The sequence below is a fragment of the Ruditapes philippinarum genome, unplaced genomic scaffold (assembly GCF_026571515.1).
Source record: "Ruditapes philippinarum isolate M1 unplaced genomic scaffold, ASM2657151v2 ctg6733_1_1_1_1, whole genome shotgun sequence".
NCBI classification, from domain to species: domain Eukaryota; kingdom Metazoa; phylum Mollusca; class Bivalvia; order Venerida; family Veneridae; genus Ruditapes; species Ruditapes philippinarum.
The window spans coordinates 66,118-87,208 of NW_026862505.1; the positions used below are offsets into that span (position 1 = coordinate 66,118).

General features: G+C 32.3%; 1 protein-coding gene across 1 annotated transcript in view; it reads right to left on the minus strand.

Annotated features, from left to right (window-relative positions):
* LOC132719319 (deleted in malignant brain tumors 1 protein-like) overlaps positions 1-21,091 on the minus strand; it is an 84,490-nt gene that overhangs the window by 54,051 nt on the left and 9,348 nt on the right. Inside the window, exons 6-7 of the mRNA XM_060703085.1 lie at positions 1,670-1,805; positions 1,225-1,397 (exon numbers count right to left, since the gene is read on the minus strand). Of these exons, the coding sequence (XP_060559068.1) occupies positions 1,225-1,397; positions 1,670-1,805 (309 nt within the window). The remainder of the gene's footprint in view (positions 1-1,224; positions 1,398-1,669; positions 1,806-21,091) is intronic.

Consider the following 21,091-nt stretch of genomic DNA (forward strand, 5'->3'; position numbering starts at 1 on the left):
CCAATATTGACCACAGGGCTTTTATTTGAACAAACTTGGTAGACACCTACTAGGAGATGTTTCATGCTTAATAGCTAAGTTCTATCTATTTGAATTTTTTTAAAGAAGATTTTTTAAGTTTTTACTTTACTCTACAAATAAGGAAAATCAATGACCCCGCCAGGCGGGGCCAATTTTGACCACAGGGTATTTATTTGAACAAACTTGATAGACACTGACTGGATGATGTTTCATGCCAAATATTTAAGCTCTAGCTCTTACGTTTTTTTAAAAGAAGATATTTTAAGTTTTTTTCTTTCGGTTGCAATGGCAACCAGAGTTCTGCTGGGAATTAAATTCTTTGAACATTTTTTAAGTTGACTACCAAAGGAACATTCCTGTGAAGTTTGGATGAAATGGCCTAAGTGGTTTATGAGGAGATGTCGTTTAAAGTAAAAGTTTACGGACGGACGGACGGACACCGAACGAAAGCGATCACAAAAGCTCACAGCTGAGCTTAAATAAAAAAAAACCCAAAAACACACGACTTTCGAGTATGAACATCATGTAAGTCAAAGCATAAAAAAACGGAAATAATAGAATTTACTCTTATCTACTATTATCTTCGGTACCAAATGTCTTCCCGTTTGTCCTGACAGTCTGACCGGTCAACTAAGCTACCGACTCATCAAAAATGTTCAATTATAGCCCTTTAAAACTATAAGATCTGGGGATCGAATATGTTAATAAGCGGTCAGTGGGACATAAAAAAAACAAACAAAAAAACACTGGTTTGAAGTATGCACATCATGTAAGTCAGGTACCGTTAATGTATGCTTGCAAGTATAAACAACAAGTATTAATTTTGAAGGTGCAAGTATCTGATGTTATTCTCTTTTCACCTTTAATTTAATCGACTGGCAACAAAAACTAGTAAGGGATAAATATACGTTGACAAAACTCAATTGAGATTCAATAAGACAATATTTGTTGGTTGTCTTAAGAAATGTACTTGTTCAAAGGTACATTTTGCACACTATTTTTACTATTTTACTCTATGACAAAAGCATTTACAAATACATGTATATTGAGCTTTAAAGTCAGATAACTTTTGATGTATACAGGCTACCACTTTCTTTACGCATTTGCTTATTAACAATTAAATATTGTGGAGTAAGGCAATATTGCTTTTTTTTCATTAAAATAGTTTACGGAATAATAGAAAAAACACACATGCTAAGTTACCTGGTGGACATGAAATACCAACAACATTTTTGAGACTACAATTATGTTTTCCCCAACCCTTATGCGTACATTGAGATAACGATGTTTCATTTCCTGTACATTTGACATCGTCTAAATAAATTGAAAATGTACCAGCGCCAAAGTGTGCGGATCCGAGTACCAGAGTATTATTTCTGGAAAGGAAAACATTTCTTTTATCAAACAAACTCAGATACAATGTAAACAATGTATATCTAAATAAAAGTCATTTTTAACGTAATGCAATAATTTATTTAACGACTTAAACTTGTTTGACTTAGACAAGAACATGAAAATTAATTATTTTGAAAAATCATAAGCCGATCAATTACTATTGTTCATTTTATGTCTTAAACTCTACTGAAAATACTTTGCATCAAACAAAAACGTTTGAAAAGTTTGTTTGTATTTCATAGATTTGACTTACGGTGGGTAATCCAGCATCTTACAAACAACACTTGCAGACAGTGTATCAAACCCATTATCGCATACAGTTCCCCAAGACCCATCGTGCATAACTTCAAGTCTCCCTTCATATTGACTTGATCCGTTAACCAACCGAACTAAGAAAATAATTAATATTTCAAAATATGTTTACATAGGGCATACTAATCGGTTTTAATCTTTGTTCGTCAAACATAGAGAATTTTAATTATTCAATAAAAAAAATAAAAATCTTTTTATTAATAAGTAAAATGTAAACTTATGGGATAATTCATATCAGGCAAGTTCATCAACTATACGTTATACTAACCTTAAATTTAACAAAAAAATACATTAACCATATGGTGGGTAAACACATAATTTTAAAGTTAGATTGCTCAAGGTTTTGTATTTGTTCGTTGGTATTTGTAAAGTTTCCAGCCTGAAAATGTTGTCAGACCGCAGTCATTTAGCTCTTCAATTATTTCGTAAAAATGTTAGATTAAACGCTAAAGATGGTTGATTTATCACAAATGAATGTGCAGTGAACAGGAATCTTTTTGAAAAAGAATTATCGGTTTTAAGACAACATAAAAGGGCACGTAGTTCGCTCATGTTAAAAAGACAAATTATGAAGTGACCAAAGTGACGATAAATTGTGGTGCCCCGCAAAAAGGACTCAGACCTGACACAAATTTAGCTTTTAGGCATCTTACATCCAATTACGCAAAAGTTTGTATACAAAATGTCACAAGTTATTTTGATATATCTTATTGAATGTCTATTTGATATCTGTGTTGGAAGATATACAATGCATTACTATTGATAAAGCGAATATACATGTGCAGTGTATTTTGAACATTGCGAATAAATGTTTCAATGAAATTTGAAGTAGAGGCTCGTAAAATGTTTAAAATAGCACAACATACATACTTATTATAACATCAATACAATGACCAAGTTGTTCAAAACTGTTAGATATTTAACAACGAAATTATTGCTAAATTACTAAAAGATTGTTAAATTATGTGTTACAATTTGTTGTTAAGCAATTCTGTTGTTCAAAATCGTGTTAAATAAGCAAAGTGCTGTTAATTGATTTGTTTAATATCTTTTATAAAAGTTAGTTGTTCAGAAGAAAAAAACGCTATCGTTTTGTTAAAATATCCGCTTTATAATTAACAAAGATTTAATTACCCAAATGGTGAGTTAATTCATCGTTAGTGGGACAGAAAGTTGCTTTCCCCTTTGCTCTCTGTCCCTGTCAACTCACAATAAGTTACTTTAATTGTTGTAACACAGTCAAATGGGGAAGCTTTTCTAATTCATTCTTAACAATTTACAAAGGAAATAAAGAAAGTCCCATACGACTCAATGAAGTAAAAACAAATTGATAAACAGGTTTTGATTAGTATTAAGATAATTCTTAAAATCCCATGTCTCAACATGTACAAACATAAATGTAATCCTGTCTGTGATTTAATTGAATTTCTAGAAGTTTTCATTTAGACAAATGTTACAATTGCCTTATTCCACCTAATCTTTAATGTTAAATATTCTTCAATATGACTATAGCATATATATTATCATAGTAAATTTGTGATTCACCATTCTATTTAACAAAGTTTTGACTTTGTTTACTTATTTTCTTAAAGTTTGAAAATAAATCAATTTATTACCTAAATTTACAAATATACCCGGTCTGAAAAATGTGCGGCCTGTCTAAGAATTTTCAGATGGTGACAATACAAATTCATGGCTCTACCGACTATGCTATCGGCTTTTTACATATCACCACTTAATAACTGTGGTATGTATATGGTGGCTGATTTGTGCCATGTCATATTTTCCCCTCGCGGAGAAAAAGTACAACAAAGTGGTGACTGTTGTATATCGTGTTTTCGCCTTTGGGCCCCCGTGAAGCAAAATGTTTACTTTGTCATAATTTTGACTTTCGTTCCGTAAAAATGCCAACATATTTTTTCTTATACAAAATGTTGACTTTGTCGAATTTCTCTCCGGCGCCCCGCAGAGTGAAAATATAACGTGGCACAAAACAACCACCATACAATAATAAATATATCATGAAACATAATATTATTAGAGATGGGTATAACTGCTGGAGATGTATCACAATAGATTCCATCGGCCACAGTGGTCTAATGGATGTATCATTCAACATAGCTTGAGCCAGAGTACTATACTGAAATGTACAATTTATCGTAAAAAGATATTCGACTATCATAGACATAGATTACTATAAAATTGAAATTCATTACACTTTCAATTTACATATAAGTGTTTTTATATATTAACATATTTTCAAAAAGTAAGGGAGGCAATTCTTTCATTCATGCACATACAATCAAATACAGGGTTTACTTCCCTTTATCTAAATATTTACACATTTCATAAATATGATGTTATTAATGTATATTAGCATTGATATGAAACTTACAAGTTTAAACAATAATTTAAACAAACAGTATTTCAAACATTGCATGTTATAAAACATGACATGTGCATGATAAGCTACTTTAAACTTTATTTCATATCTTAATTATTTTAAACTTTATATTTTATCAATTTTTTTAACAAACATATTTACACACTGTATAAGGTCAATTAACACTTAAATTAACACATTTTCCACACTGAAAATTTATTTATATATACAATGATTAGGTATTTTATATTTGTTCATCACATCTGAACTTTTAACTAGGACTATATATTTGCCTAGGTTTTTACAATTCGTTCCCTTCTAGTTCTTGGGACAAAAGGTACAGTAGTTGTTGTGTCATCATTCATGACATCATCTGTCTCATTTGTGACATCACCATTATCATAATTTACATTATGCGCCAAATCAGTGGCATCATTACATATGCTAATATTGGTATCAATGGTAGGGCGGTTACTCAACCAGTTCCCTGTCACTTGACTACCTTCATATGGCTTAAGGTGATCAATATGTACAACAATGGGATTTGAGTCTTTGGATTTTTGAATCCTATATGTTAAGTAGGTCAGTTTTTCTGTGACTAGGTATGGACCTGTCCATCCCAAAGCTAATTTCTTATTTGCAGTAGGAGGGTACCACCTCCAGACCCAGTCACCAGAACTAAATTCTCTAGGTTTAAGACCCCTATCATAATAACGTTTTTGTCTTGTGGCGGATATGCCTAATTGATCATTTGCAAACAAAAATGCTTTTCTTGTTGAAGATTTAAACCATTCAACATATTCAATAGGACAATAAGTGTCATTTTGACCCGGGGGAGGACCTACCATTAAGTCAATGGGGTATTCAATATTTCTACCCAGCATGAGTAAGTTTGGTGTACAACAAGTACTTGAGTGTTCAGTGGCCCTATATGCTGCCATAACAAATGGAAGATGGTCATCCCAATCCCTATAATTTTCTTCAGATGAAACAAAATTTGTCAGCATCTGTATCAATGTTTTATTACATCTTTCTACCATCCCATCCGATTTTGGGTTATATGGACATGTGCGTGTCTTATCAATTTGTAAGATTTTGCACATAGCCGAAAATAACTGGGACTCAAAATTTCTCCCTTGATCAGTGTGTAATTGGGAAGGAAATCCAAACTGTAGAAAAACGTTTGTGATTAGGGTATCTGCAACTGTATATGCAGTTTGATTAGGTACTGCAAAGGCCATCTTCCACTTAGTGAAATAGCAACCAAAGACTATTATATATTCATTACTATTCTTTGTAAGAGGCAAAGGACCTAAAATGTCTACTGCACATATTTCCATCGGTCTATGGGCTCGAATCTGACTAAGTTCTGATTTACCCTTCCCGGGACCAGGTTTGCAACGTGCACAAAGGTCACATTGACGTACCCATAATGCAATGTCATTATTCATGCCGGACCAATAGAAACGGCGCTTAATTGCTTCAATAGTTCTATCTCTTCCCAAATGACCTGCATATCTTTGACAATGAAGATGTTCAAAAATGTATTTTCTTATCTCTTCAGGGGCTACTAATTTTAAAGTACTCTGCCCAATACAATCAGTATTTTTACAATACAAAAGGTCATTATGTACTTCCAGTATTTCCCAATTCTGCCATAATTTTATCAAATCAGAGTCAGCAACTGACAATTTTGACTTATCAGGTTTATCAGAATGAACTTGTTTAAGTATAATCAGTTCCTTAATTGCAACATCATTTTTCTGAAAATTGATTAATTCTTCATGAGACCAACAATTTAACCAATTTATCTCAGATTTTGACAACTCAGAGGTTTCGTTAACAGAGTTTATGCAATTTAAACTTTCACCTTTAAACTCAGGAAACAATTTGTTTTGTCCTTGACCTTCAATAGGGTCAAATTGACTTTGAACATCACAATATTCAGTTTCTAACTGTTTTGAAGATTTTACATTTGAGTGATTTTGATTTTCATTATTTTCATTATAAAATGACTTTTTATGATTTTGTTTTAACTTGTTTGATGTAAAACACTCAGGACAGTTAGTTATATTACAGTGACGTTTTACTTGACGTGTAAGGCTATCTGCATTTAAATGTTTTGAGCCCTCACGATATACAATATCATATTCAAATGCTCTCCTAGAATACTAAGTCATCTAGCTAATAAACCTTCAGGCTCTTTGAAAGAATGTAAATAAGTCAAACTTTTGTGGTCAGTTCTTATGATGAATTTGCAAATGAACTACTGCAAAAAGCTCTCGTTTTGTGACACAATAGTTTTGTTAAGCAGTATTTAAAGTTTTACTACCATATGCTATGACTTTTTCTTGACCATTTTGTAACTGAGAAATAATCCAGATATAGTGTTACCACTTGCATCCGTATCTAAAATAAATGCTCCAACATTCTCATCAGGAATAGAAAGTATTGGCGGGCTTATCAGACATGATTATAGTTTTTCAAAAGCCATTTGTTCAGCAGACTCCCACTTAAATTTTGCCTTCTTTCTGGTGAGCCTTGTTAGAGGTTATGCTATATAACTACAGACTCTGAAACCTGTATTCTAGCACAACATACACTCTGGTATCTATGCAATTTCACTTTTCCATGTTTTGTCTTCATTATGCGTTTAAGAATTTTGAAAGTAACGTCATACTCTTCACAGAAATCAAGACCTAAAATGCCTATTGATTCTTCTATGTCTGCTACATAAACCATTAAGCTAATAGGGATATGCTCATTAGTGTCATTTGCTGAAGACAAAGATTCATTAACTTTGAGTAAATCTGGTTTAATCAGCATCCTGTTAAATGCTTTTGTAGACAGAATTGATACGGGACTATCTGTATCTACTAACATTTCACCTTTAATTTGATCAAAAGAACATTTCACATAGTAACAGGAACTTGTGAGCAATTTTGATTCATTTACTGATTGATTTTTAATTGTACATGTATTATTTTGACTATGAGTTAAGCTTTCACTTTGAATTTTTTGCAAATTTTTCTCATTTGTACTTTCTGAACAACCCTCATTTTCTTTATCACTTAAAATTTTAGTATCAGAATAAGTGCTGGTGAAAGAACTTTTTGAACACCCCTTAGAACCTGTTTCACTTGAATGTTCAAATTTAAAATCTTTTTCAGAAATATTTGAACTTTTTGAACAACCCTCACTTGTATCTTTTAAAGGTGTTGCACAACCTTTACTTAAAGAAGACGTATTTTCGATACGTGTATTGCATTCTGACATAGAAGGATTGCATATAGCACTGTCATTTGTACTTATTGAACGACCCTCTCTATTAGTATATGTTGAACCCAATCGCGATGTATATTGACCTTCATTTTGACCTTTTATATTTTCGCAATGTCCTACATTTTGAACTTCACCTGTATTTTTGGTATTGACAGGAGGGGTGATGATAATTTGTGGTGAACTTGAAAATACGGGGTTTTGCGTAGAACCATAATTAACGATCTGCGGATTGATTTCCGTACATGATAAACTTTTTGTAACTATCATTTCCGGCCTTTCTGTAACAGAATTGACTGAATTTTCGGCCACAAACTCAGTCATATTTAGTTTCCCTGTCTCGACTGATTTTGAGATTGTCTATCTTGTCGAGAGGTTGTACTATAGTTTTGTCTACGTTGAGAAAATTGATCATTATATTGGTCTAGTGGAAAGGTTTGATTATGTATATGACCTTGTTTGGGGTTCCTTGGATCATAATTATTTTGATGAGGCTGTGTTTGAGACGACTTAAGATAGCAATGCGACTCAACATGGCCTTTATTATGACAATATCCGCAAAATATGTTTGAAGTTTTTCTATCCGATTGCCGGGATCAAACGCGTTTTGATTACACACATAAGAAGTATGATATTGTGAAAAATGATTACGACCCTGAGGAAAATTTTGAATTTGAGACAATTTTTCTGACAATTTTTGCTCAAGTTTTTGGTCAAGCAACGAGGATAACATTTGTTGTAATTCATCCAAGTTACATTCAGTCTTTAAATTTTTTGATCTAAGGGACGCAATTTGGTGCTTTTCAGATAAGGCTGACGAAGTTACTTCCCTTGCTTCGATATTTTCTGGTTTGGATATTTTGTCAACGGAACCTTGTAACGCGCAATACTCTACTGCCGCACTTATTGCTTTATCTAAGGTATTAGGATGAAGAAATTGAACGTGCTTTTGCAAATCAAAATTACCTAACCCGTGTATATACTGATCAATTACGCATGTTTCTAATGCGAAACTAGGCATAGAGGGAAAGGCTTTTTGACCAAGTTTACGTAAAATGTATCCATAATCCGCAACGGATTCACCCTTTTGTCTCTTCCTAGTACGAAATTCACACCTAAAAGCTAACTCTCTTTCATGAGGGGAAAATCTCTGAGTTAATGCCCTCTTAATTTCACTATAATTTGATATTTGTTCTGGTTTTAAGGTTGACAGAAGTCTTTGCGCTTCACCTCTTAAATTAATGGAAAGCATACAAGCTTTTTGATTATCATCCCAATTGTTCCAACTAGCAACTTGCTCAAAATGCACAATATAATCAGGCCATTCTGTGGCTGTACCATCAAATTTATCAGGGTCAATTTCTCTATTGTTCTAGAGGTTCCCTATTTTACAAAGTTTAGAAACTTACTATTATACCTTATTTTACACTTGTGTTCTTATTCCTAAATTTTTTAATATAAGAATATTATGTTTACGCAAATTACCTACGTTTATATCACTTTATGTTTTACGTTTACAAATTTACTTTGCTATTTTATGCTGTCCTAACGTATTTATTTATTTATTTTATTTATGCACTAAAACCATAATGTTTATTCAAATATTAATTACCTTACTTTTTATTATTTTAAGTAACTTATTGAAGTACTTTTGACCTGTATATTTATAAATATAAATTAATAAACAAAGCCAAAGGTCACGGCACCAATGTACCAGGCTCTACTTTGTGTATTTTGTACGTGATGTTTTATCACATAGAATAGTTTTCTTAATAATTTGGCCGGATAGTGGAATTGGGAATATACAAGTCAAACGAACAACAACAAGTTTTTGAATTCAAACTATAAATTTAATTGTGTGAATGAATCAATTATATATAATTATATAGATATATAGAATCTATGTTTTCTAATTAGCAATATACACGTGGTCATTTACATTTGTCTATGAATCTATGTTTTCTAATTAGGATTACGATAAATTTATAAGTTTATTGAAAGAATTGCCCTACGTTATTTAAACAATAATATTATAATAATATTATTATTTTTCAATAAGCATAAATTAGATGAAGAGAAATAGATTCTCAAATTAAAATTGAAGCACTAAGGCACGAAGGAGTACCGGTAGGCCGATACACCTAGCTAGCAAAATAAAGAAATGCACGAGCTTATATAGTAAATACAAGTGCAAAAATCACATTACCAAGTAAACAATTAAACATTGGATAAAAATGGAAAGATATAACCAATGAATAAAGCCGTACCAGATAAACTTCGGCATAAACGACAAAATGGCTGCGCCCACGAAATAACAATAATTGAAACTAGCGTAAGTAAAAACAAAAGGAATTTAATTTAAATACGCATTTAAGATGCAAACTACTACAGATAATTAAATTAAAACATTATAAACTGGTATACATATTGCTGGTATTTAGAGTGAAATGTTGCTGAGTAAATGTGTGTATTTTTACCCTAATGCTATGTTTTTGTTTCACGAAGGGTCATTATTCATTCTAAATGATTACGGAGTTAATAAGCCTTCTCTTTGACAGCGACTTCCAGTTATGATTTTACACACAATCATGCCAAGCTAAAATTTACAGTAATTGTAGAATTCTAAATTAAACGATTCATAGGGGCCATTTCTGATAACATAAACATATACGTAGGAAACACAATAGGGTAGTCAGACCCTTAAAGATCCTGTACCACAATTTGTTATAGTTTTATCTCATTAATATGATGCTCAAATTAAGATTTAATAATTTTTTTAAGTTCCAAAAAGCATTATTTATAAAGATATTTCCGAATTTAACGTTTCATATAAATAAATAAATATATAATAAAAATATATTTTCTATAAAGACTAAGTCAAATTTTTCAATAAGAAATCAATGCATATACTTTAATGATTACATATTATATGTACAAATATTTTTCAACATACAGGATCTTTAACTGTCAAATCAATTATCACAATGTGTAAATTGAGTACTGTAAACAGCCTTTATAAGTGTTTTAAAATGTTTAAAAATGAAATTAAGACTTTGCTAACATGTTTTAACACATAGTTTTAAGATTCTACACATGTATTTATTAAACATTATGGAATAAACACTGATAAAGATGCAAACACAAGGAAATATACATGTTGGTAAAGGTTGTAGGGTAAACAATGGAACATTTTTTAAGATGAATTGCAAGCACATTTTGTTTTATATGCAGGCTGGCTGGATAATTTTAATCAGACCAGAATACATATTTAATGAATGATGCTTTGCCAAATGTTTCAGAAAACCGTCCGGTTAGCTTAATAGTAGGTAAAGCGTTGGACTGTGAATCGGGCGACCCGGGTTCGATTTCCTGACGGTGCATGCCACTTTCGTTGTGATAGATCATAAAATCCTTTCAACGATCATTCGCACTGCACCTATGTTTTTAATATGTATAGAAAATTCAGTTCCTTGCAAAGGCAAGGGCAATTTGTACAAGTAAACTGCTTGACAGCCTGCCCAGGAACGATGCTGTGTCTGAAATATGCTCTGATAAAATTCAATTTGGCTCGTGATCTGCAGTGAAAACTACCAACAACACATTCATCAGCTTCAGAAAACCACGGAATTAGAATGAAATAAGGATTTTTCCTTGAGAAGTCTTCATATAAAATGCACGTGATTACAAAGTTACCAGCATAACATACTGGCATTATACAAAGAATATGCAGGTAAATAAATATTAAAAGAGCATAAGATAAATTTGTCCGTGTAAAAGCTGCACATTATGAATAAAATCACTCCTAAAGACAGTCAAGTTATTCAATTTTATATAGGTCCTGTGGTACTGGTTGCACTTTGTTCATGACCAAACAGTAAAAAAAGACTTATGACATGAGTTTTCATTTTCAATTAGACTTTGACTCGGCTATATTTTGCAAACAAATTACATCCGTTGATTTGTATTAGTATTTCTAATAGTATTGGAGAGTAATCGGTCATTTCGTTTTTTAAGGAAAGTAACACTGCATTATGGGATGTTTGTGTTAGTTTGTAAACTAAACGTTAAGCACTTTAACGCCTCATTAACTAACGAACATTTTAACAAGGCTTTGAACAACTCACATTTTGATATTTCGTTAGCTTAATTAGTCGTTAACGTATAACAACAGTTTTGAATAACTGGGCCCAAGTAAACGACATAATCTTATCAACCAATTCGTATTCTCCTAACATGGCTTCGGTTAATTGTGGTATATATCAATCCATAATTTAAACAGTTATGGAAATGCGGTGGTGCTCCTTCAGGATCTACATGCAGCTACTAGTAAAAGTGTCGAATTGTATAACCAACAATTGATTACAGTCAATTTACAACAATATATATACTATATATTAGATAGTCATATTGTATACATCACCATAGGGAACATGTTACAGTATCGCGTTTTTCTTTCGGTTACAGTATAGAATTTTAAAGATGGAGGATTATTTGTTGGGAAGAGAGGTAGGTGATTTTTATTCCAGTCCCTACTACAAGTAGTTTAGGTTCTAAAAGATGTTTTTGTGCTTTGCTAGTTAGGAACAGAATCCGGTATCTAGTCATATATTTCTTCAGACCATGCACCGCAGATTTATCGTTATATTGTCTCACAAATTTGCAGATTTGACAGTTTGAAAATTTGAATCGAGAGACCAACGCATTTTTCTGCAATTTCGACATTATTTATGCATGCATAGAAAAAGTAAATCTGCAAAACGTTAGTCCTTTATGTTAGGAAACGTTTATAAAAGTAAATGACCAGTTGAACCTATTTTCCTGTTTGTAAAATGCGTTTGAAAAAATAAACAATGTTACAGTATAGAGCGAGGTAATTTGTACCGATTTCGTTACAGTTTATACCCAGATTTCGGTTACAGTTTAGACTTCGATATTTTCTATATAATTATACAAGGTAAAATGTATGAATGTTACATAGACTTTTAAATCTCTGTGAGCTTATTGGCACGATGGCTATTCGTCCGTCTGTCGTACACATGTGTGTGCAATCTCATCCGCTCAGTATGACTACTTGACTAAATGTGATGAAATTTACATGACTTTCTTCCAATTAAGTTGTTCAAATGGTTTCGGTTGCAATCGGGGATACGAAAACCCAAAACATAGATTTTGAAAAAAGCAATGTTTAAAGACCCTTCTCATCTCGAACCAAAAGCATTCAAATCAAATCATGATCATGGCGTCATTTCGAATGCTTCTTTGTTGAAGTTACGATTATTTTGTCATTATTAAATTAAAAGTCGTATTTTTTTATTTCAGACATCCTGTATAGCAGTTTTCATGTTTCTGAAAAAGAAAATGATATTGAAAGTTATAAAGTATAAATTAAGGTCAGACAATTACAATATCTTCTCTAGTGATGGAGGTACATAATAGTGGCAGAGTCGGGATAAGGCCGTCGACTTCAAATCATCTTTCATTTACTGCTGACTTTGGATTCTTTGAATGTGAGGAATCTATCTATCAAGCTAATTTACGGAAGGTCGGTGGTTCTAGTCAGGCGCTCGTGTCTGAAATGTTTCACAAAGGGTATCTGGGGTATTTCTTTACACTAAAGCAGGAATGTATTCACATGACCTCAGTGTCGTTGAAACTTTAAATCCAAGAAAGCCAAACGTAACAAAATAGAGTTAAACAAAATCCCTAAAGAAATTCCAACACAACAAATTTGAAAATGTTCATAAACGCTTTTTAAATACTTACAAAATACATTATGGAAGATGGAAATTCCAACTTAAAATAGAATTTAAGGTTGCAGTATTGCTCACTTTAATACTGTTTAATCATTCTTAGGGTATTGCCTGATTGTTAATTGTGTCTTTTGACAGCTTATCTATGGTATGCAGGCTTCATAACCGCCGACCCCCTCTCAAAATTTCATTTTGTTAAGTTTCACTCATTGTATTCTTGTTTATGGCACACGCAATTTTTAACCTGGGGGGGGGGGTAATATGCCGTTTTTCATAGAATGGCAATAACGTGTCACATTGAAGGTTCCATGATAACCGCCATATGAACACATCCTCAGATGTTAAAAAATCTGAAGTGTACCAGTTCATGTTTAATGTGAATTTTGCTGAAGCCGGTGCTAGGAGGCGTGAACGGTAGCTTGCAGTTACCACTACCGTCCATGAACAGGTTTAGTCAAACTGAGCCTGCAACATTTTCATGTTTTCCGTGTTGGATTTCTGTTAAGGATTCTTTTTTCTCTATTTTATTACATTATTATAATGTGTAATGAAATCAAGCAATAATCTTTCTTCTCTCATTACAATTCGATAAAAGTTACTGTTGTTGTCGTGAAAACAGTCCTTACTTGGGACATTACTTATTCTGCAAAAAGTCTCAATCTGAAACTTAAAGTAAGAAAAATAGCAAACTTTCACTTTTCTGCCGAAGAAAAAAAGTAATACAATCTTTCAAGAATGTATTAAATAGAAAGGTATGAGTTATTTCATAAAAATAATGGATACACGAACTTTGTTTGAAATTTGGCAAGTATCTAAACTGTAACCGAAATCTGGGTATAAACTGTAACAAAATTGGATCAAAGTCGCTAGGTCTATGCTGTAACCATTCAAAATTAACCTCGCTCTTTACTGTAACATTGTTTATTTTTTCAAACGCATTTTACCAACAGGAAAATAGGTTCAACTGGTCATTTACTTTTATAAACGTTTCTAAACATAAAGGACTAACGTTTTGTAGATTTACTTTATCTAGGCATGCTTTAATAATGTCGGAATGGGAGAAAAATGCGTTGGTCTCTCGATTCAAATTTTTAAACCGTCAAATCTGCACATTTAAGAGACAATATAGAGATAAATCTGCGGTGCAGGGTCTGAAGAAATATATGACTAGATACCGGATTCTGTTCCTTACAAGCAAAGCACAAAAACATCTTTTAGAAACTACACTACTAGTAGTATGGACCTGAATAAAAATCACCTACCGCTCTTCCCATAAATAATCCTCTATCTTGAAAATTCTATACTGTAACCGAAAAACGCGATACTGTAACACGTTCCCTACGGTGTACATGTCGCCCATTTATTGAAGGAAATTGCGTCTTGAATTAAAAAAGTACGATGTAAACAAGCTATGAAATGAGCAACGACGTGCTCCTAGTAGGCCATATTTACCATTATGTTTTAAAGGTCGTTTTTTAATTATTATTTGTTTGCATTATTTGGTATGAATATGCAAGACATATTTCCATTCATTATGGTGTTATTTTGTATGCGAAAGGATGAAATACATAATATTGACTGCAAAAAATCTTCTTTATTTTAGATCTTCACTCTTAATAATTTTATTAAATTTCACATTTGTGTAAATAAATCATTCACTTTTGCGTTTATTTCTTACATCAAAAATAGTCTTTTTAGCTATTCTGATCAACACGTGCTGCAGACTGGGACGAATTTTAGAATTTGTAGAAAACCACCTTAGGATTGTTCCTGTGTAAAGTCTAGCATGCCTTTTAGGAGGATATGTTATCCCTTCGATTTACAGTTAAAATAAATTCGGAAGAAGGAATTCCTTCCGATTTCTATTATGTAAAGTCACATTTTGGTTTCCCCTTCGGTTATTCGCAGTATGTCATATTATTGAATGAGAACGGGAATAAATTTCACGACTCATCCGCAGGGAAAACAGTATAAAAGACAAAACAAACAATAAACTTAAATTCGGTAATTTATTTCTTACTTTTGTATCTTCTAAAGGAAATTACCTATTATTTTGTAGTACACAGTGGTTATGTATGTATTTAATTGCTGTACATCAATTCGAAAGCCATAAATAGATGACAATAGATAATTGTGTATGTCCAAAAATCTTTTTATAGAAGTAGCTTAAGTTTAGCGAGTCCGAAACTAAACAAAACTGTCGTTCGTGTCGCGCTATGGTCATAAATAATGGACTGGAGAATTTTGCAAGAAATGAAATGCAAACATTTTCAACAATAAATTGCACTCTTTATAAATTTATTGAAAAAAATAAGTAGGCCATTCTTAAGAATTGTTATCTCATAGTATTATCATTTTGAAATTGTCTTTTCTGTAGGTTCTTTCTCGTGAATTAATAGCTCCTTTCTTTTTTTACGGCCCTGATTGTACTTCTAGCGGTCTTTTATCGTAAATAATTGAATCGACCTTGATTTCCCGAAGTTTTGCTGTTAGAAGTTGATTCTAATTTGTTTGAAGGCAATCGGTTTTATGATGGTTAGAGTGGAATGTTAATTTGCCGAATACTGTGACATTTTAACAATAGAAACTTTCGTCTGCAGTTTTAACATGGGGTGTTATGGGTTTATTGATACAAATGTAAACACATTGGTGTGTCAGACAAGGATTTTGAAGCCATTCAACAAAATAGTAGATTGATTTTCCGATCAATCGATTAACAATAGGTCCTAATTTATCACCAATATCAAGAAGCTTTTATATCTTTGGCTCACATTAACATGATGTTAGTGTCTAAAGTTCAGGTAACAGACTTCTATTATATTGATAAATAATGTTTCACCAAGTCAACATGCCATGCAAATCAATTCACGATTATTAATTTACCTTTATTTTTGATAACGCGTATAACAAACAAAATGTATCCCATTTCTTTCATTTCAGTGTGTGTCCTACTTTCAGTCTTTATCTGGGACTATATAACTCCTGTACTCAAGTATTAAAAGAAACCATTTTTGTAAAACTTGACATACAAAATGCACGTAATATTACTATATTAGTCTCTTTGTAACTATTTTATATACTGTTTGTACATGTGTTACAATTATAACAATCAAAAAAATTGTTAATTTTGACTACTTTTGTATGTTCCAAAGAAAATACATTTAATATTCTAATCTCTACTACCAAAGCTCATGATATACCATTTTGTCGCGAAACATATAACGGACATTTCTGTAAAATAAAGTCGATTTAAATTTTTGTTTTGGCTAATTTACATATGTTTTTTTATAACTGAGTCTTGATATATGTAGAAAATGAGTAGCAATACACGTTAAAAATGCTTTGGTATTTTTTACCATCTAACATAACTGACTAGAGTAGTGGCACAAACAAAATAATGTTGAACTACTCTCATGTCACATTACAAGTCTTGTTTTTAATTACTTTCCTTTACAGGTAGGCATCAGTGAAGCATCTAATATTGGCTCATCTCTCATGGACAGTGCATACGATAAGTATACTTATGCAAATTAAAATGGTTTACACAACATCCATAATAATGTACAATAGTACTGAATTTAAATAGAAAATGACATGTGTGTATTAATTATTTTGGTAAAATATTTAATCACGCGTTTTTTGCGCGGAGACTCTCGATTGCTCATTACAGCAAAATTTGAACTTGATTTATTGTGATTTTGATGGGTAGTTTTCGGTAGCATGGGCAAAATTCACGTGACAAAATGCCTTTCGATTTCTACAGCCGACATTTTATTGTTTTTACGCAATCATTGTACAGCCCATTTCCGTGAAAAGTTACATAGAAACAGTTTTTTTTTTCAAAACCATATAGAATCTAAACAGTATTTTTATCAACACACGAAATATCAGCGTTTTATATTAACACATTTCCGACATCCTTCCGACATGCTTGAGAAATTCGCCTTGAATGGATTATGTATGGTGGCTGATTTACGCCATCCGTATATTTTCGCGTCTTCGCCTCAAAATGCGAAAATGCGAAAACACGATGGGACGACATATTTTGACTAATGTGTTCTCATGTCGGATCTATGTCTCTCTCGGAGTGAATCTTTTCACGTGTAAAATGTCTTTGAACATTATATTCCTAATTTTCTATATTTGCAATTAAGAACTTAAATTGTCTTCTTTTTTTTGAATAATTTCATTTTTCTTGCGCAATTCTCTAAAATGATACTTGTTTTTTCTATATGCGTTTTACAATAAACATTCACCATACCAGGTTGTAAAATAACTTAATTTGGTCCTTAAATCAGTTTTTACCACAACATCAAACTTCATTCAGAATTCATGTTTCGTTATTGTGAGCAAAATTCTGAGTTTCCTTTAGATATGAGCAAGACAATGTTTTATTATCCCCCCCGCCGAAAAGACGGTGGATGATATAGAATTAGCACAATCCGTCCGTCTGTCCTTCCGTCCGTCCCTCTACATTTTTGTCCAAGCATTTCTCAAAAAGTATCAATTTGAAACTTCATAGGTGGAGGTATCAACTTGAAACTTCATTGGTGGATAAATCATATTTAGGAAAAGTGCAGTGCACAAGAATGATAACTCTACGCTGCATATTTTTTGATTATTGCCCTTTGTTATTCTTCAAACTCAATTTTTTGTCCACAGCATAACTCAAAAAGCCTTTGAGATATCAACATGAAAACTTCATAGGTGGATAGATCTCACTCAGGAGATGTGTAATGCACAAGAGTGATAACTCTACCATTCCTAAAATTTTGAGTTATTGCCCTTTGTTATTTTTCATACTTAATTTTTCACCTGAGTGGAGCATAAATTAACTAAAAAAACAAACTTTGAGATGTCAATGTAATCTTCATAGGTAGATAGATCTTTTTGAGGATGAATGTTGTGCGAAAGTATGATAACTCTACCCTTTATCATTTTTGAGTTATTGTCATTTGTTATTTTCATACTTTTTTCCGGAGAATATCTAAAAAAGTGATAGAGGTAACAACTTGAATCTTCAAAGGTGGATAGCTCTTTTTGATGAGAAGTGCAGCACACTAGAATGATAACTAACCGTGCATTATTTTTCAGTTATTGCCCTTTGTTATTTTTCATACTTAATTTTGTCCAGGGTATAACTACAAAAGCCTTTGAGATATCTACATGAACCTTCAAAGGTGGATAGATCTCACTCAGGAGGTATGCAGTGCAAAAGAGTGATAACTCTACCCTTCATTATTTTTAGTTATTGCCCTTTGTTATTTTTCATACTAATTTTTCACCTGAGTGGAGCATATCTCTGAAAAAGTCTTTGAAATGTCAACTTGCAACTTCATACGTGAATAGATCTTTTTGAGGAGGAATTTTGTGCGCAAGAATGATAACTCTATCCTTTATAATGTTTGAGTTATTGCCATTTGTTATTTTTCAAACTTTTTGTCCGGAGCTTATCTAAAAAAAGTGTAAGAGGTAACAACTTGAAACTTCATAGGTGGATAGATCTTATTGGGGAGCATTGCAGCACACTAGAATGATAACCTACCGTGCATTGTTTTTTTCAGTTATTGCACTTTGTTATTTTTCATACTTTATTTTTGTCCAGGGTATAACTACAAAAGCATTTGAGATATCAACATGAAACTTCATAGGTGGATAGATCTCACTCAGGAGGTATGCAGTGCAAAAGAGTGATAACTCTACCCTTCATAATTTTTGAGTTATTGCCCTTTGTTATTTTCCATACTAAATTTTTCAACCTGGGTGGGGCATATCTCTGAAAAAGTCTTTGAAATGTCAACATGAAACTTTATAGGTGGATAGATCTTATTGGGGAGAAATGTTGTGCGCAAGAATGATACCCTTTATATTTTGTTAGTTATTGCCATTTGGTATTTTTCAAACTTTTTGTCCAGAGCTTATCTCAAAAAGGTGTTAGAGGTATCAACTTGAAACTTATTAGGTGGATAGATCTCATTGAGGAGGAGTGCAGCACACAAGACATTTAACCTACCGTGCATTATTTTTCAGTTATTGCCCTTTGTTATTTTTCATACTTAATTTTGTCCAGAGCATAACTACAAAAGCCTTTGAGATATCAACATGAACCTTCATAGGTGGATAAATCTCACTCAAGAGGTATGCAGTACTCAAGAATGATAATTTTTCTGCTCTACTATATAAACATGGCTCTTGTAACAAGTTACATTATGATATTTTAAAACCTTCTGAACAAGTTAACATGTCAATTCAACACAATGCTATTTGGAGATACCTTATTATTATATTTAACTGTTTTTTTGTTGTTTTTTTTGTGTGGGTGGTAGTTTTTTTTTTTTCGCCGTGACAATCATATTGCTGCATTTCCCAGCAATTTTGTACTTGTTTGAAGTATTGAAGAGGACATTTTGTTCTACTTCATATCACTAGAGATCATTTAAACGTTTTTTTTTTTCATTTTTAGAATTGTTTAAAGCACTGTTTAAAAAGGTTTCTGAAACTTTGCAGTCACACAAACAGGACATAATTTACGAAAGTAAATTCATTAATTTCAAAATTTATCGCAACGTTTTAAATATGAATAATGTTGTTTCATGCTAAGCGTTGTGTAATATGATATACTCTCTCTAGCCACGTGGGTTTAACTCAGTGTAGATTTGCTCTCTGATAAAATTGTGATAGAAAGCTTTAACATGTAAACATATGCTCTAGTACTTAGAATAAAACTTATAACATATATATTTAACAGTGTTAAGGTTATAACTGACCATCGGTTATTCAGGTTTTAAAAAAGACTTATATTTAATTGTAAATTAATAAAATACTGTTGATTGGATAAACATTAAACTGAAAATTACTAGCTGGACTACATTAAATTTTAAAGAACTAAAGCATTCAATTTAACAAGAAATTTCAGAAAAATGGCGAAGTCGGCAAAATGGCATGGCAAGGTTCAGAAAACTCTGATTTTTCAAGCCCAAATAAATGGAATAACTGGAAACAAAGATTTTCTTTTTCAAAACAGATTTTCTTTTTCAAAACAGCTTCAAAACTTCATAAAGAATATGAAGATATACAAGTGGCTACACTGGTATATACCATGGGAAAAGAAGCTTACAACTTATTAAAAATCTTTTGAACTATCAGAAAATAAGGCAAAAAAATATGGAACTGTCTTAACAAAATTCGACGAACATTTTAATCCAAAGAAAAATTTTAATTCACGAACGAGCAAAATTCCATAAGAGAAACCAAATGCCAGATGAATGCCAGTAGAGACATTCATTAGATCTTTATACGAGTTGGCGGACAGCTGTGAATTTGCTGCCGATATAAAAAGCGAGCAAATAAGTGATCAAATCGTAGTTGGAATTTAAGATAAATATTTGTCAGAAAAACTGCAGCTTGATCAAGACCTTACTCTCGATAAATGCTTAACAATGGCAAGAAACAGCGAAATAGTTAAAAACCAAATTCGATCACAACAGGATGTAGCTGTAATAGACGAAGTTCGTGGCGGGGCAAAGCCAAAACGAAGTTTGGTACCGCAACCACACGTCGTTTTTCGACAGCATAAATTTCCGGGGACACAATCTAGACAATCGAAGAAAATCGATAATAAACGGTTTTCAAATTGACATAAATATCATACACGAGGACATTGTGCAGCCTTTGGGAAAGTATGCCGGAAATGTGGACATTATAATTATTTCGGAGTGTGTAATAAAACTAAAATGTTCACGAACTGTGTTCAAATGACGCATCATCATATTAAGGAACTATTGACTGTGTACCAGATGAACCTTGGACAATAAAACTTCAGGTGCGAGATTTGTTTGTCTACTTTAAATTAGACACTGGTGCTGATTTGACTGTTATTCCTGAAAGTCTTTTAAATACTTTAGGCAAACCAAAATTGAATAAAACGCACAGATCGTTATACGGCCGAGGT